The 14,060-nt window shown below is 42.4% G+C and overlaps 1 protein-coding gene across 5 annotated transcripts in view; it reads right to left on the reverse strand.

Moving 5' to 3' along the window:
• Positions 1 to 428: 428 nt before the first annotated feature.
• Positions 429 to 14,060, reverse strand: part of LOC116173610 (titin-like) — an 80,759-nt gene continuing 67,127 nt past the window's right edge. For 3 of the 5 annotated variants that reach the window (XM_031491229.1, XM_031491226.1, XM_031491230.1), the window contains 12 exons: positions 13,076 to 14,044; positions 11,848 to 12,914; positions 11,197 to 11,800; positions 11,005 to 11,146; positions 5,946 to 6,664; positions 5,844 to 5,891; positions 5,438 to 5,740; positions 5,085 to 5,390; positions 4,951 to 5,034; positions 4,584 to 4,883; positions 4,224 to 4,529; positions 429 to 1,104 (listed from right to left, as the gene is read on the reverse strand). In XM_031491229.1, coding sequence (XP_031347089.1) covers positions 914 to 1,104; positions 4,224 to 4,529; positions 4,584 to 4,883; positions 4,951 to 5,034; positions 5,085 to 5,390; positions 5,438 to 5,740; positions 5,844 to 5,891; positions 5,946 to 6,664; positions 11,005 to 11,146; positions 11,197 to 11,800; positions 11,848 to 12,914; positions 13,076 to 14,044 — 5,039 coding nt within the window. In that variant the 3' untranslated portion in view covers positions 429 to 913. The remainder of the gene's footprint in view (positions 1,105 to 4,223; positions 4,530 to 4,583; positions 4,884 to 4,950; positions 5,035 to 5,084; positions 5,391 to 5,437; positions 5,741 to 5,843; positions 5,892 to 5,945; positions 6,665 to 11,004; positions 11,147 to 11,196; positions 11,801 to 11,847; positions 12,915 to 13,075; positions 14,045 to 14,060) is intronic. The other 2 variants (XM_031491227.1, XM_031491228.1) reach the window with 2 other exon arrangements.

The raw sequence follows: 14,060 nt of genomic DNA on the forward strand, positions 1-14,060 counted from the left end.
CCCATTCATGAGAGTTACGTGACATGATAGACTTACAGGTTCTCGTTTAGTTCCATGGTGGCAGTGATTGCACAGGGGGATACGTAGCCGTGTTGCATATGGGGACCTGGATGTGAGAAGATTCTCTCGATTCTCGTTAACTCATCTACTAAGTGTACCATGTGTTGCTGAGACATGATTAGGGTAGCTATGTAAGTCAGAGATGCTCCTAATTGTGTTTCTTGTAATTACAGCGGCCCAGGCCGAGAGCAGCCATGGGGACCGGGTACTGTTAGAGGCCTAGATGGTCCTGACGATTTGGGCTGAGTGATTAATGCTTATGATTGATGGATTTATTGGGTATATCGCTGTGCCCCTGTGTGTGTGTTCGCAATGGGAAATCATATTCAAATTTCGTTGGCGCCGTTGGCGGTAAATGATAAAGCATGTATTGATAAATACTTTAATAACAGAATAAAATAAAATTGGACAGCCTGCACGTTTTCAATTTCTATCGATGTTGATAATATGCACCTATATTTATTCCCTTAAATTGAAAACGCGCGCCTCCAGGAAAAAAATAAATCAACAGTATAATGTGCGCGTACTATCTCATATAAAGCGGCACGTAAATTTTAACAAAAGAACAATATAAAACTTGAGATGTCGTATACGTAATAACTCGCTCAAGCCCAAACACTTAAACTATATATAAATTTTACAACAAATATTACAATAAAACTTCATTCGGGGGGGTTCTAAAGTCAGATTCGATATTCAGGATCACAGGAGACAATTTGATTATGTCGTCAAATTATGGAATTCCTATAAGTTTCAATCAGTATACAATATATTTACATCTAACAGTTTATCCTAATCCTAGATTTGTCACAGTCTTGGTCAAATTTGGTCAGTCCGTTTTCTTTACAAAATTTTACTTGAAGAGATCTTCGGCGAAACACCATATCTTGAAGAAGTACTCGTTCTTCTGCAGTAGTTTTCCTCTGGAGTACGAGTGGATGTCCGCGTCCATACTGTTGTCTCTTAGCCACGAGGTGGTTGTCTCGGTACTATAGGATGTCGGCTCTCGGTCTGTTACTTCTTTGAATTCCTCGGCGTCAGCATCTGGTTAAGAAATCGTTTTTGAGTAGACAGTGGGAAATGGCTCAAAGTAAATTGTACTGGAAGCCGAATGGTTCGGTTTTAGATAATGGATTTTTATTGGGATGGCAACATTTCCAGTACCTTGGGGTCTTATGTTACAGTAGACGGAATTTTCGATAGGAAGATCAACCACAGGACGCAGGTGGGCTGAACGAAATACATGCACGAAGGAACCGATTTGACCGAAATTGAACCGGACTAGGTGAACGAAGAGCGATTCCTGTGTATCAGAGGTAAGATGAAGACAAAACCTACCAAAGTTCATAATGATAAATCTAACCCTGGATTGCAATTCGATTCAAAAAAAGGTCGATCTTTTTGTGGGAGGATATGAAGGGAGTTACGTTTGGAGATTGGCCGACCCTCAGATGAGTTTATGTTATTTAGCTCTAACTTTGGCTACAAACAAGGGTCTTGGGTTCGAATCCCAGGTAAGGCATGGCGGTTTGTGATTGTGTAGTGGGTTGAGTGGGAAGAGTAGCTAATTAGCTACTCCGCCCACTATAAAATAAAGACAATACAATTAAAATAAAAATATAAAATAAGTTTAATCCTTTGCTCAAGCAAATCGGATTTAAGGTATCAGAAATTTTAATCCGATTGTATGTGGAAGAACTGGAGGGGGTATTAAAAAGTCTGACTGACACGACCTTCCGGAACAAGAGAAGAGCCATCTGCTGGTGGGACGATGAGGTGGCGGTCTACGAAGCCCACAAGATCCCGCACAAGCCGAGATAACCGACAGAAATTTCTTCCAAACGAGGTAATTCCTTTTTCGGACTTGGTGCGAGGGTACTATTTAAATGTAGATTTAGTTCTGGTTCTTTGAAAACCATTTGCTTCATGAATTGAAATACTCATGTCAAGCCACTTAAAGAGAGATGGAAGCGGTAGGAATCTGTTTATACTCAATTCAGTCTTAATATAGTTAAAGATGGATGGAATGGGTTAGTAAGATACCTACGAAGATTGCTAAAAGAAGTTTTATTTTGCTTTGCCGGACCTCGGTTTCTCAACACGAATTGAAATTAGTTTTCGTGACTATCAAGTTCAAGCGGTAACTATCATAGTAAATACGGACAATAGCGGAAGTACCCGCAGATTTAAATTTTGGCGACTCATAATTTTAGGAGAATTTCAAACGCGTGAAATTAGTTTTGGTGACTCAATTTTAAGGGGTAACTATTACGGTAAATACGGACAATAGTGGAAGTTTCAAATGCGCAAATTTAAGGTTTGGTGACCTTCATAATTTTAGAAGAATTTCAAACAAGTGAAATTAGTTTTTGTGATTATCAATTTCAAGGGGCAACTATTACGGTAAATACGGACAATAGCGGAAGAAACACGTAAATTTGAATTTTGCCGACCTTCATAATTTTGGTACTTACACACGCGTGAAATTTGTTTTGTTGACTATGAATTTCAAGGGATAACTTACGAATTAGAAACTATTACGATAAATACGAACAATAACGGAACTTTTAAATGCGTGAATTTAAATTTTGGTGGCCTTCATATTTTTTCAAGAATTTGAAACCCCTGAAATTAGTTTTGGTGACATCAATTTCAAGGGGCAACTATTACGGTAAATACGGACAATAGCGGAAGTTTTAAGCGCGCGAAATTAATTTTTGGTGACTCATAATTAAAGAAGAATTTCAAACGCGTGTAGTTAGCTTTGGTGACTATCAATTTCAAGGGATAACTAACGAATTAGAAACTATTACGGTAAATACGAACAATAGCGGAAGTTTTAAATGGACGAATTTATATTTTGGTGGCCTTTATAATTGTAGAAGAATTTCAAACTCGTGAACTAGGGGTAACTGTTACGGAAAATACGGCCAATAGCGGAAATTTTAAACTCGCGAATTAAAATTTTGGTGACATATTTTTAGAAGAATGACCGTAACTTGAACTGCTAATCAAAGGTGCCATTCATTATAGGAGGCCTAAGCGAATTTTGTATCGATTTTCCGTTTCAGGAGTTGGATCAATAATTTTGATCAACGGGTATTTCGAGATTGATCCAGCAAGGGATATATCGACATTCATGTTGCTGTATTGAAGGATTAGAATATTAGTAGACTAACAGGAAACGTATCTGCACCGTTCAAGATCGCTCGCAACCTGGCGGTTACATTGGAAAATAAGACAAGGTGAAGTTCGAATAATACTCGCCCCCCTTTCCTCTGGTAGTGACATTGGAAATTTTGTGACCTTGGGAAGTAGGTCAAGGTAAAGCTGAAAGGTCTCTCGCTTTCAAAAGTTAATGAATTCAGATTCAGATTATTCAATTTCAAGGTCATCAGGGGTCAGTGATCCCTTTTTTGTTGTCACATTTCATTTTGAAGGTAATTGGATGCGAAACGTGAACGCGGTTGTGATCCACAGGTTAACGCCAATCGAACCTTCACGTTTACATTTGCCATCAACCCCAATCGATTCGAAGCCTAAACGTAATCGAACCAAACGTGAACTCGAGTCCAAACGTGAAGAACGCAACCCCAAACGTGAATACGAAGTGAAACGCGATTTTGTTCAATTGGAGTTCCGATTTGCGTTCACGTGCTGGTTCGAGAAATTTCGTGCTAATACGGCAAAACAAAGGCATGTTTAAACGCTTAAAATAAAGTTTTGGTGACTCTTATTATTAACTATTACGATAAATACGGACAATAGCGGAAGTTTTAAACGCGCGAATTTAAATTTTGGCGAACCTCATAACTCTAGAAGAACGGACGTATTTAATTTCATGTTGTAATTCTTCACACGTCTGAGCAGTCGATATCTACATTTGCTGTCGGTTCACCTACTTTTGAGTGATCGTAACTTGAACAGGGAATCAAAGGTGGTATTCATTATACGAGATCGCCACGTGGCAGGTGACCTTTGAACTTCTCCTTGACCTATTTTCCAAGGTTTCGAGCGACATTAGGGGGCCAAAAGGAATGAAATTGTAATAGCGAACACCATAACCAACACTGGATGGTTTCAATTTCATCTTGTAGAAAGTGAACTCACGAACGGATTTTGGTTTTGGATTTTGTAGGGGGAAATAAAAACTGGTAACTTACCTGTGGATGGTAATACTCTGAAAGGCTCATCTGAATCAAGAGGATCGCTGAGCCCAATTTCATTCCTCGCGAACACCCTAATCAGATATTCGTGGTCCTCTTGAAGATCGCGTATCGTAAACTTCTGCGTGGGCACCGCAACACGACCAACTTCCATCCACATGGTCTTACGCGTATCTCTGATTGCGATGTTGTAACCTAGCAGAGGCGATCCGCCGTCGGATTCCGGAATACCCCACTCGATCACGATGGCGTTAGGGCCGATTGTCCTGATTTCCAAGGGCGCGGTCGGTGGAGACGGGACGGCTGAAAAATCGAAACCTCGTGACATCCCCCAAAGACGATGTGAACGTAACTCACTTGCATACGTAAACAGATCTAGAGTTCTGGTCACTGCCGGATTGCTTACTCCCACGGAGTTTTCTGCCAACACCCTAAACACATACTTAGTCTTCTCCCTCAGGTTTTCAAAGGTGAACTTGTGAACTGAAGGTTCCAAAGTGGCAGCCCGTTCCCAATTGGGCATGTACTCGTATTTCTTTTCGATAATGTAACCGGTAAGTTCCGTGCCTCCCGTGTTTTCCGGTGCGTCCCACGTAATTGTGGCGCTCTTGGTTGTGGTGTCGGAAATCTCCAAGTTTCTAGGAGGCGATGGCGTGGCTACAAGTGAATTGGTTAGTTTTAAATCATTTCGGGAAGGCGCAAGCGATAAGCTGCATTTACTCACTGGGAGTGCCGAGCTTAGTGGGCGGAAAAATGCCCAAAAGGCAGTATAGCGTGGAATCTGTTTTCGCAAACTCGTACTTTATTCCTAAAGCAGCAAGCCAGAAGCGTTAAAAGCGTTAAGCATGGTTAACTTACTAATTCGAGCTCCGGCAGTGATGGTATCCTCGGGCAGGAATGGCTCACTCAGACCGACTGCGTTTCGCGCGGTTATCTTGAAGTTGTAACCTTGGTCTTTCTCCAGGTAGTTCACCGCGAAGTTTGTGACCGCTCCTTTGGTGGCTCCCAGCTTTTTGAACACGCGCCTGTTGGACTCCTTCATTTCCACTATGTACTCAATTATGCTGCTGCCACCGTCACTGGCACTCGCCTGCCATGAGATGGTAAATGATGTAGCCGACATTCCAGACACTTCCAATGGCGCCCGAGGTGGAGACGGCACTTCTGCAATGAAACGGTGAGCTTTCTGCGTTTAAACCCGAGCCACTTACTGAATGAAGCTTTCAGAGACACATTTTTGCTCTCGAGCGGTTCGGATTTTCCGATCGAGTTCTGCGCGTACACTCGGAAGAGGTACTCATCGCTCATTTGCAAACTTTGAACCGAGTAGGTAGTAACGAGCGGCTCCACTTCTGCGATTTTGGTCCACGTCATGCTTGACATTTCGTATTTCTCGATCAGGTACTTTGTAAGCTCAACGCCACCATCGTCTAATGGAGGACGCCAGGAGATTGTCGCGGAGTCCTTCTCAAGGTTCGTTACATCCATAGGTCCTTGTGGTGGTGTGGGTTTATCTATTGGAAAAGTAGAAGTTATTTTGAAATTTTAAACTTCGCAAGGATCAGCCGCATGATCTTGCGTAATTGTTAGTGACAACGCCAACATAGCATTAATTACCCGTAATTGTACTTTCGGATATGCGTGACTGTAAGCGAGCTGAGAAATCTGAAGAAAGCAGAAGCATGTTACCCTACAGCCCACCAGATTCGCAGAACTCACCAACTACTCGTAGCTTTATTTCTTTCTCTGCGAAGCCGGCCGAATTTTCTGCAATAACCGTATAGGTAGCCGTATCGTTCCGCTCCAAGGAGTAGATAACAATGGTAGTCGATAGCTCATCCGAGTAGTAATAACTGTGGCTGTTCGAAGTCATAATGACGCCATTTTTCTTCCAAGTGATATCGGGGTGAGGATAGCCGGACACTTTCAATTTGACCTTCCACTGCTCGCTGACCTTGAGAGTTAGGTTGGTTAACTCTTCGTCCACTTCCAAGCGTGGCGCTTCCTGTATCACCACGTGGCATCGCGTTTCCGCCGTTCCCAGCAGATTTTGCGCTTTGGCAGTGTAAATACCCTCGGTCGTCTCCTCGGTCTCCCTGATCGTGTATTTGGCGACGTGATTTTCGTAAGTAATCGTCTTGGACTTGATCGTTTTTCCATCTTTGAACCAGGTTATGTCGGGTGTCGGGTTTCCGCTGATGACGCACGACAGTGTCAATTCTTTGTTTAGACCGATCTTGACGTCTTTTAGAGTTTCTAGAATCGTCGGAGCTTCTTTGGTCGTCGGAGACGCGATGAGGATGTAGTCGGTGTTATATGAAGGTTCGCTTTCGCCGATTTCATTTACGGCTATCACGCGGAAGGTGTATTCCTTGTGTTTTTCTACTTTAGTTATGGTGTGATTGGTGGTTGTTATAGTTTCTGTTGTTCTTTCCCATCTGAAACATTTTAAATGGTAGAGTTTCATCTAGACATCATTATCTAGCAGAGATAAGAACCAAATTTTGGTGTACTTTTGTTTAGATCACCCAAACAAATTATTTCAGCTCAGACCAGAACCAGTTCACTTTTGAGTTTCTAGATAAATTTAGTATAGTATTCACATAACTTTATTTTATACAACAGGCATTCTCAAGAAGATTGGACATAAGTCCGAAAACTTTACTAACGATAGCTATCTGCGGACCACATTGTAGTGCGTTACAGAAAAGAACATTTTGAATGTGTGTGACTCGTGGATCATATCGGGTAGGTTTGTTCAGTAGGATCCAACGAGAACCGACTTGAAGCGCAGATTCAACTTGATCGATCATGGACGCAACTTGATTCACGATCAAATCGAGTCCATGGATCAAATCGGATCCATGGATGAAACCGTGTTAGTGAGTCGTGTGTCATAGGGATTTTTGGCCTATCATGGGGAGTAGGTGGTCGCTTTGCCGTTTCAAAAGTTTGGTTTTTAATTTGTATTTTGTTCAACATAGGAAAATTTACACATATACCGCTTCATAGCGAACGTGAACGAAAGTATGTCTGGGGATGACAAGCGATAACAAGAAACGTATTGGGGAAAGCGAGCGCGGTTGTCACGATCTCTTCGGATCTAAAAGTTCTATTTGAGCTGGATGAAAAGGCCCAAATGCGGGTAGGCCGGTCGAGGTCATTGTATTCAGAAGAGGACCCGTTTCGGTTTTTCTATAGGCCGACTATAGTGACTGAAGAAGTAGAGCGAGCGTTCTTTCTTGATTTCGCGAGTCGAGTGATTTTCGCGAGCGAGCACGTACCAACTTGGGTAGGTACGCTAATTATTATTGTTCTTAATTTATTTCAAGTAAAACCACGGTTGGTTTTCGTTTAACTTCAAGAGCAACCACGTACAAATACGTAGTCGACATTCTTAGCGGCGTTGCAAGAGGAATCATCACGTTTGTGTGAAGATTAGTGAGTGAAATCTATCCGAATAGTAGTAAAGAATTAGCGGTTTAATTTCGAGTACAAACATATTAAGTAGCGAGAACTTCTAAATTTCGAATACGTCGTGGAGGAAGATGTAAACAGACTCGGATTTGTGAAAAATCGCGAGTTATCTGTGTATGTGTGCGAATTACAGTAAATTCCTGGAGTAATAAAAATTGTTTATCGTCCGCATTCGTACCAGGGCCTTTTACTTACGAGTGGTAAAATATGCTTGAAGGAACATTTTCGAGTCGTAGTTCAAATAAAAACGGGATCAAATAAACTAATATTAAACTCATTGTGATAAACCAAGAAGTTTTTTCGGATCGCTAACTGTAACGGCTGGTTAAAAGCAAGAGCATTAGATTTCAAATTTTAAGAGAAAATAAAGGGCCAAACTTACGCAAGTTACGGGATATAAAAAAACATTTTTATTACTGCGCCAGTGCCGTAGAGGTTCAATTATGCAAGCGTGGTCCTCGACCCTTGTAAATGCAACTAAGCCGTTACATAGTGTGGCTTACCGTGTGGTGTCTTTAAGCCGTCACTCAATAATGTAGTTGATGATCGGCGTATTGCCGTCAAATTCGGGCGCTTTCCAATGTATGGTGATAGAGTTGGTCTATCATGGGGAGTAGGTGGTCGCTTTGCCGTTTCAAAAGTTTGGTTTTTAATTTGTATTTTGTTCAACATAGGAAAATACCGCTTCATAGCGAACGTGAACGAAAGTATGTTTGGAGATAGCAAGCGATACCAAGAAACGTATTGGGGAAAGCGAGCGCGGTTCCCACGATCTCTTCGGACCTAAAAGTTCAATTTGAGCTGGATGAAAAAGCCTAAATGCGGGTTGGCCGGTCGTGATCATTGTATTCAGAAGAGGGCCCGTTTCGGTTTTTCTATAGGCCGAGATTCAAATAGTGACAGAAGTAGTAGAGCGAGGGTTCTTGCTTGATTTCGTCAGTTGGAGTGATTTTCGCGCGCGAGCACTTACCTTTTTTAAATGTTCGAATTATTTTATATAATATTTAAATAAAATCAATTTCTGTAGGAGAAAAAAAACTTGGGTAGGTACGCTAATTATTATTGTTCTTAATTTATTTCAAGTCAAACACGGTTGGTTTGCGTTTAACTTCAAGAGCAACCCGTACAAATACGCTATAGACATTCTTAGAGGCGTTGCGAGAAGAGTGAGAAGAATCATCACGTTTGTGTGAAGATTTGCGGTTGAAATTCGGGACGGGAACATGCAATTAGAGAGTGAAATCTATCCGAATACTAGTAAAAGAATTAAAGGTTTAATTACAAGTAAAAACATATTATGTAGCGAGAACTTCTAAATTTCGAATACGTCGTGGAGGAAGATGTAAACAGACTCGAATTTGTGATAAATTGCGAGTTACCTGTTTATGTGTGCGAATAAACCAATTACAGTAAATTCCGGGAGGAATAAAAATTGTTTCTCGTCCGCATTCGTATCAGGACCTTTTACTTACGAGTGGTAAAATATGCGTGAAGGAACATTTTCGAGTCCTAGAACCTTTTTCAAATAAAAACAGGATCAAATCAAGAAGTTTTTTTCGGATCGCTAACTGTAACAGCTGGTTAAAAGCAAGCAATTAGAGCAATAGATTTTGAATTTGAGGTTTTAAGAGAAAATAAAGGGCCAAACTTCCGCAAGGTACGAGATGTAAAAAGTTTTTTATTACTGCACCAGTGCCGTAAAGGTTCAATTTTCATTTTAGGTAAGTGAGGTCCTCGACCCTTGTAAATGCAACTAATGCATTGCTATGCAACATATAGTGTGGCTTACCGTGTGATGTCTTTAAGCCGGTACTCAATAATGTAGTTGATGATCGACGTATTGCCGTCAAATTCGGGCGCTTTCCAATGTAAGGTGATGGAGTTGGTCTATCATGGGGTGTAGGTGGTCACTTTACCGTTTCAAAAGTTTGGTTTTTAATTTGTATTTTGTTCAACATAGGAAAATTTACGCATATACCGCTTCATAGCGAACGTGAACGAAAGTATGTCTGGGGATAGCAAGCGATATCAAAAAACGTATTGGGGAAAGCGAGCGCGGTTGCCACGATCTCTTCGGACCTAAAAGTTCTATTTGAGCTGGATGAAAAAACCTCAATGCGGGTACGCCGGTCGAGGTCATTGTATTCGGAAAAAGGGCCCCTTTCGGTTTTTCTTTAGGCCGAGATTCAAATAGCGACAGAAGTAGTAGTCTTGCTTGATTTCGCGAGTCGAGTGATTTTCGCGAGCGAGCACGTACCAACTTGGGTATAGGTACGTTAATTATTATTGTTCTTAATTTATTTCAAGTAAAACACGGATGGTTTTCGTTTAACTTCAAGAGAAACCACGTACAAATACCTAGCTGACATTTTTAGCGGCGTTGCGAGAAATATCATCACGTTTGTGTGAACATTTGCGGTTGAAATTCGGGACGGGAACATGCAATTAGAGAGTGAAATCTATCCGAATACTAGTAAAAGAATTAGCGGTTTAATATCGAGTAAAAACATATTATGTAGCGAGAACTTCTAAATTTCGAATACGTCGTGGAGGAAGATGTAAATAGACTCGGATTTGAGAAAAATTGCGAGTTACCTGTGTAAATAAACGAGTTACAGCAAATTACGGGAGGAATAAAAATTGTATATCATCCGCATTCGTACGAGGGGCTTTTATTTACGAGTGGTAAAATATGCGTGAAGGAACATTTTCGAGTCCTAGAACCGTTTTCAAATAAAAAACGGGATCAAATAAACTGATATTAAACTCATTTTGGTAAACCAAGAAGGCTGGCTAAAAACAAGAGCATTAGATTTCAAGTTTTAAGAGAAAATAAAGGGCCAAACATCCGCAAGGTAAGGGATATAATAGATATTTTGCCGAGGGCCTCTGGTCCGAGGGATTGTAAGTCGCCCGAGGGTTAAATATCGAGTAATGCCTGAGGTGCATACAACATTTTATTTTTCATCGTTGCAAATAATGCATTTCCAATATACAATTAATGTAATGATTATTGTTTGCCCAACAGTAAAGTGCTTCATACCAATCAAGTAGCTTTTTTATTACATAATATAACAGGCCGTTTGAGGGCATAATGAAATGACAATCCATTATGCCCTCGGGCGTCATAGACTGCTTTATATATCTCATATGACAGATATAATTAGCATATAATAGGCAAATGAATAATAAAAAGCATTTTTATTAATGCGCCAGTGCCGTAGAGGTTCAATTTTATTTTATGCAAGTGAGGTCCTCGACCCTTGTAAATGCAACTAAGCCGTTACATAGTGTGGCTTACCTTGTGGTGTCTTTAAGCCGGTACTCAATGATGTAGTTGATGATAGGCGTATTGCCGTCAAATTCCGGCGCTTTCCAATGTAAGGTGATGGAGTTATCAGTGACGTCCACCAATTCGGGTTTGAAAGGTCGATAGGGTAGATCTGAAAAAGGGCGCAATTAAAAACCCGAAGAGTAATTTTCAACGTTTTACCCATGACGATAAGTGTTAGCTCGGCCGAAGCTTCGCCGCAGTTATTCTTTAGCTTGATGGTGTAATTTCCGATGTCTTCAAATTCGACTCTTCGTATGGTTAGACTGACGTTTTCTTCGGTTATGGCTGGTTGGTGGCGCCTCGACGGTTGTATTAAGGTGTAGTTGACGCTCCATTCGTCAGCCGGTGTCGGCGTACCAGTGTATTTCACGTTAAAGGTGACATTTTCTCCTTTTCTAACCTTGTAAACCTTATTGGTGTCGTCTACGAACAGCTTCGGTAACGTCTCTATAATCTCAATCTTCAATTTTGTCGTGGTGCTCACGTCTTCCACTCTGCACGAATATTCCACTTCATCTTCAGTTTTGACGTTTCGTATAATCATCTTCTTCACATGCTTCTCGGATATAATGGTGTACTTGGTCGATTCCTCGATGATTCTACCTCGGCGAAGCCATTCCACCTCAAGATCGGGCTTGTTCAGCTCGACGGTGAGTGTTACGTCAACGGCCAGCTTGGTTAGTGTTATTTCCGGCAATTCTCTGACGAAACGGGCCGGTAGTTTCTTAACCGTTAACTTCGCCGATGACTTTTGAGTTCCGACCTGACGAGCAGAAGTTAATTGTTAATTGAATGAAAATCTCATCTTACCTGGCAGGAGTAAACGCCTTTATCCTTCAGCTCCGTGCTGTATATCTTCAACTTCTGCCTTTTACCATCGATTGACAACTGCACATGCTCGGAGAACTGCAATTCCTCCCCATCCTTAAACCATCGCACCAAGGCATCGCCTTTGGTAAGCTCAATTTCGAACGTCGCCTTCTCTCCCTCGGTAACCGTTTGGTCGACCATTTTGGTGATAATTTCCGGTGGCAATTCCACCACTGTCAGCTCTGCGGCGCACTCGTCATCGGGCAACGAGCAAGAGTACTCGCCTTCGTCGTGTATGGTGATGTCGTGGGCGACAAGTCGGCGCACCCCGCCGTCTTTTTCGATTATATATTTACCATCGGACTCGGTGATTGGCTTGCCATCTTTCTTCCAAACCACATCTGCAGTATCCGAGCTCACCTCGACCTCTAAAATCGCGCTCTCCTTCTCTTTCACCTCGCAATCCTGCAACTTCCTTACAAACTCGGGTTTCTTCGGAATCACGGTCACGCTCGTCTCGGTCTTTTGATTTTTGACCGTGCACTTATAGCTACCGGCGTCACTAAGCGTTGAGGTCTTCACCGTCAGTTTGTGAGTGCGGCCCTCCTCCATGACAACGTGGTGGTCCATACCGGTAATCTCCTTGTTGTTGTGGTACCATTTCGTCGAAATGATATGCGAGGTCTCGCATTCGAGGAGCAAGGTGTCACGCTCGAAGATTTCCATGGTCTTCTTGAGCTTCTTGGTGAACTTTACGGTTTCAACGTCGACAATGACCATGGCGCCATGCGACGCCTTGCCAACGGGGTTGCTCGCGATGCACTTGTAGTCGCCGGAATCCACGTCGGGGTTGGCGTCGGTGATTGTCAGTTCGATATTTTCGCCATCATACGACAACTTCGTTCTCGAGTTGGGTTTTAGCGGCTCGTTGTTCTTCAACCACGCGACCTCCGGAACCGGGTTTCCTATGACTCTGGCAAACAGTCGGATGGTCGATTTTTCCGTCACGGTTACACCTTGGAATCGTTCCGTGAACATTGGCGGTTCTGGTTTATCGGTCAGGAATTCTGGAATATTAGACAATTTAGCAAAGCTTCTTTGTGCGCAAGCTTAGGGTTGTAAAATCAAAGAAAAGCAAAGCGAGGATATTTTTATTGTAATACATTGGCGTAACAAGCGTTGGTTGATGGTTAGCAGATCAGCAGATTAAGTTCGCTTCCTGATTTACCTTCCACAGTTAGTTCAGCCGCAGTTTCCACAGACCCTAATTTGTTGGTTGCCTTAACCGTATACCTTCCCATATCCTTGGTGGTGGTCTTAGATATGGTAAGCGAATAGACGCCATTCTTCTCAACAATTTTGTTGGACGAGATTGGCTTACCGTCTTTGTACCAGGTTACCTTCGGCGTCGGAGTACCTACTATGTGAGTGCTCAAGGTTACGCTCTCTCCACTTTGAACCGTTACACTCTTGAGGTTCTCCAAAATTTGGGGCGCCTCATCTTCTAGAGTTCGAACAATCACCATAACCGTCACAGAGGCCTTCCCTTCGCGATTTCTCGCTTTAATTTCAAACAGACCTTCCTGCGTCTTCTTGATCTTCGTAATTTTGAGCGTTGTAGTGTAGGTGTGCGTATCGGACTCGGTGGTAATGGTAACGTTGTCCTTCGTGGTCAGATGCTTCTTTCTACACGACCAAGTCACTGTAGGCTCCGGTACCGCAACCAATTTGCACTCCAACGTCACATCGGTACCCTCATCTACGTATATGGCACTCGGTTTCTTTGCAAATATTGGAACAATGCCCTCCAAGATGTCCGCCAGCGAAGACTCTCGCGACAGACTCTTTCGTGATAGCCCAGTTGTGTCGGAGCCGTGATCGGAAAGGGGCAGTTCGACAATCAACTCTGTCGTGCTGGAAGCGAATCCGGCCGAGTTCTTAGCCACGCACGTGAAAGTGCCCGCGTCTTCCGGGAACACCTCCTTGATAATTAGAGTAGCTACGTTATCTTCATCGTAGAACATTTCGTAATCTTGCGACGGTTTAATAATTCCCGTTTGTCTAAACCAAGTTATTTGAGGTCTGGGCGCTCCTATCACTTTACACTGGAATTGAACGGTGTAGCCATCTTGCGCGTGCTGGGGACGTAGTTTCTCGACGAATCGTGGAGCAAACGTGGTCTCGGTGGATGCGGGTTCTAAAAGTACAATTGT

This window comes from Photinus pyralis, unplaced genomic scaffold, assembly GCF_008802855.1.
Source record: "Photinus pyralis isolate 1611_PpyrPB1 unplaced genomic scaffold, Ppyr1.3 Ppyr1.4_LG6, whole genome shotgun sequence".
Classification (NCBI taxonomy): domain Eukaryota; kingdom Metazoa; phylum Arthropoda; class Insecta; order Coleoptera; family Lampyridae; genus Photinus; species Photinus pyralis.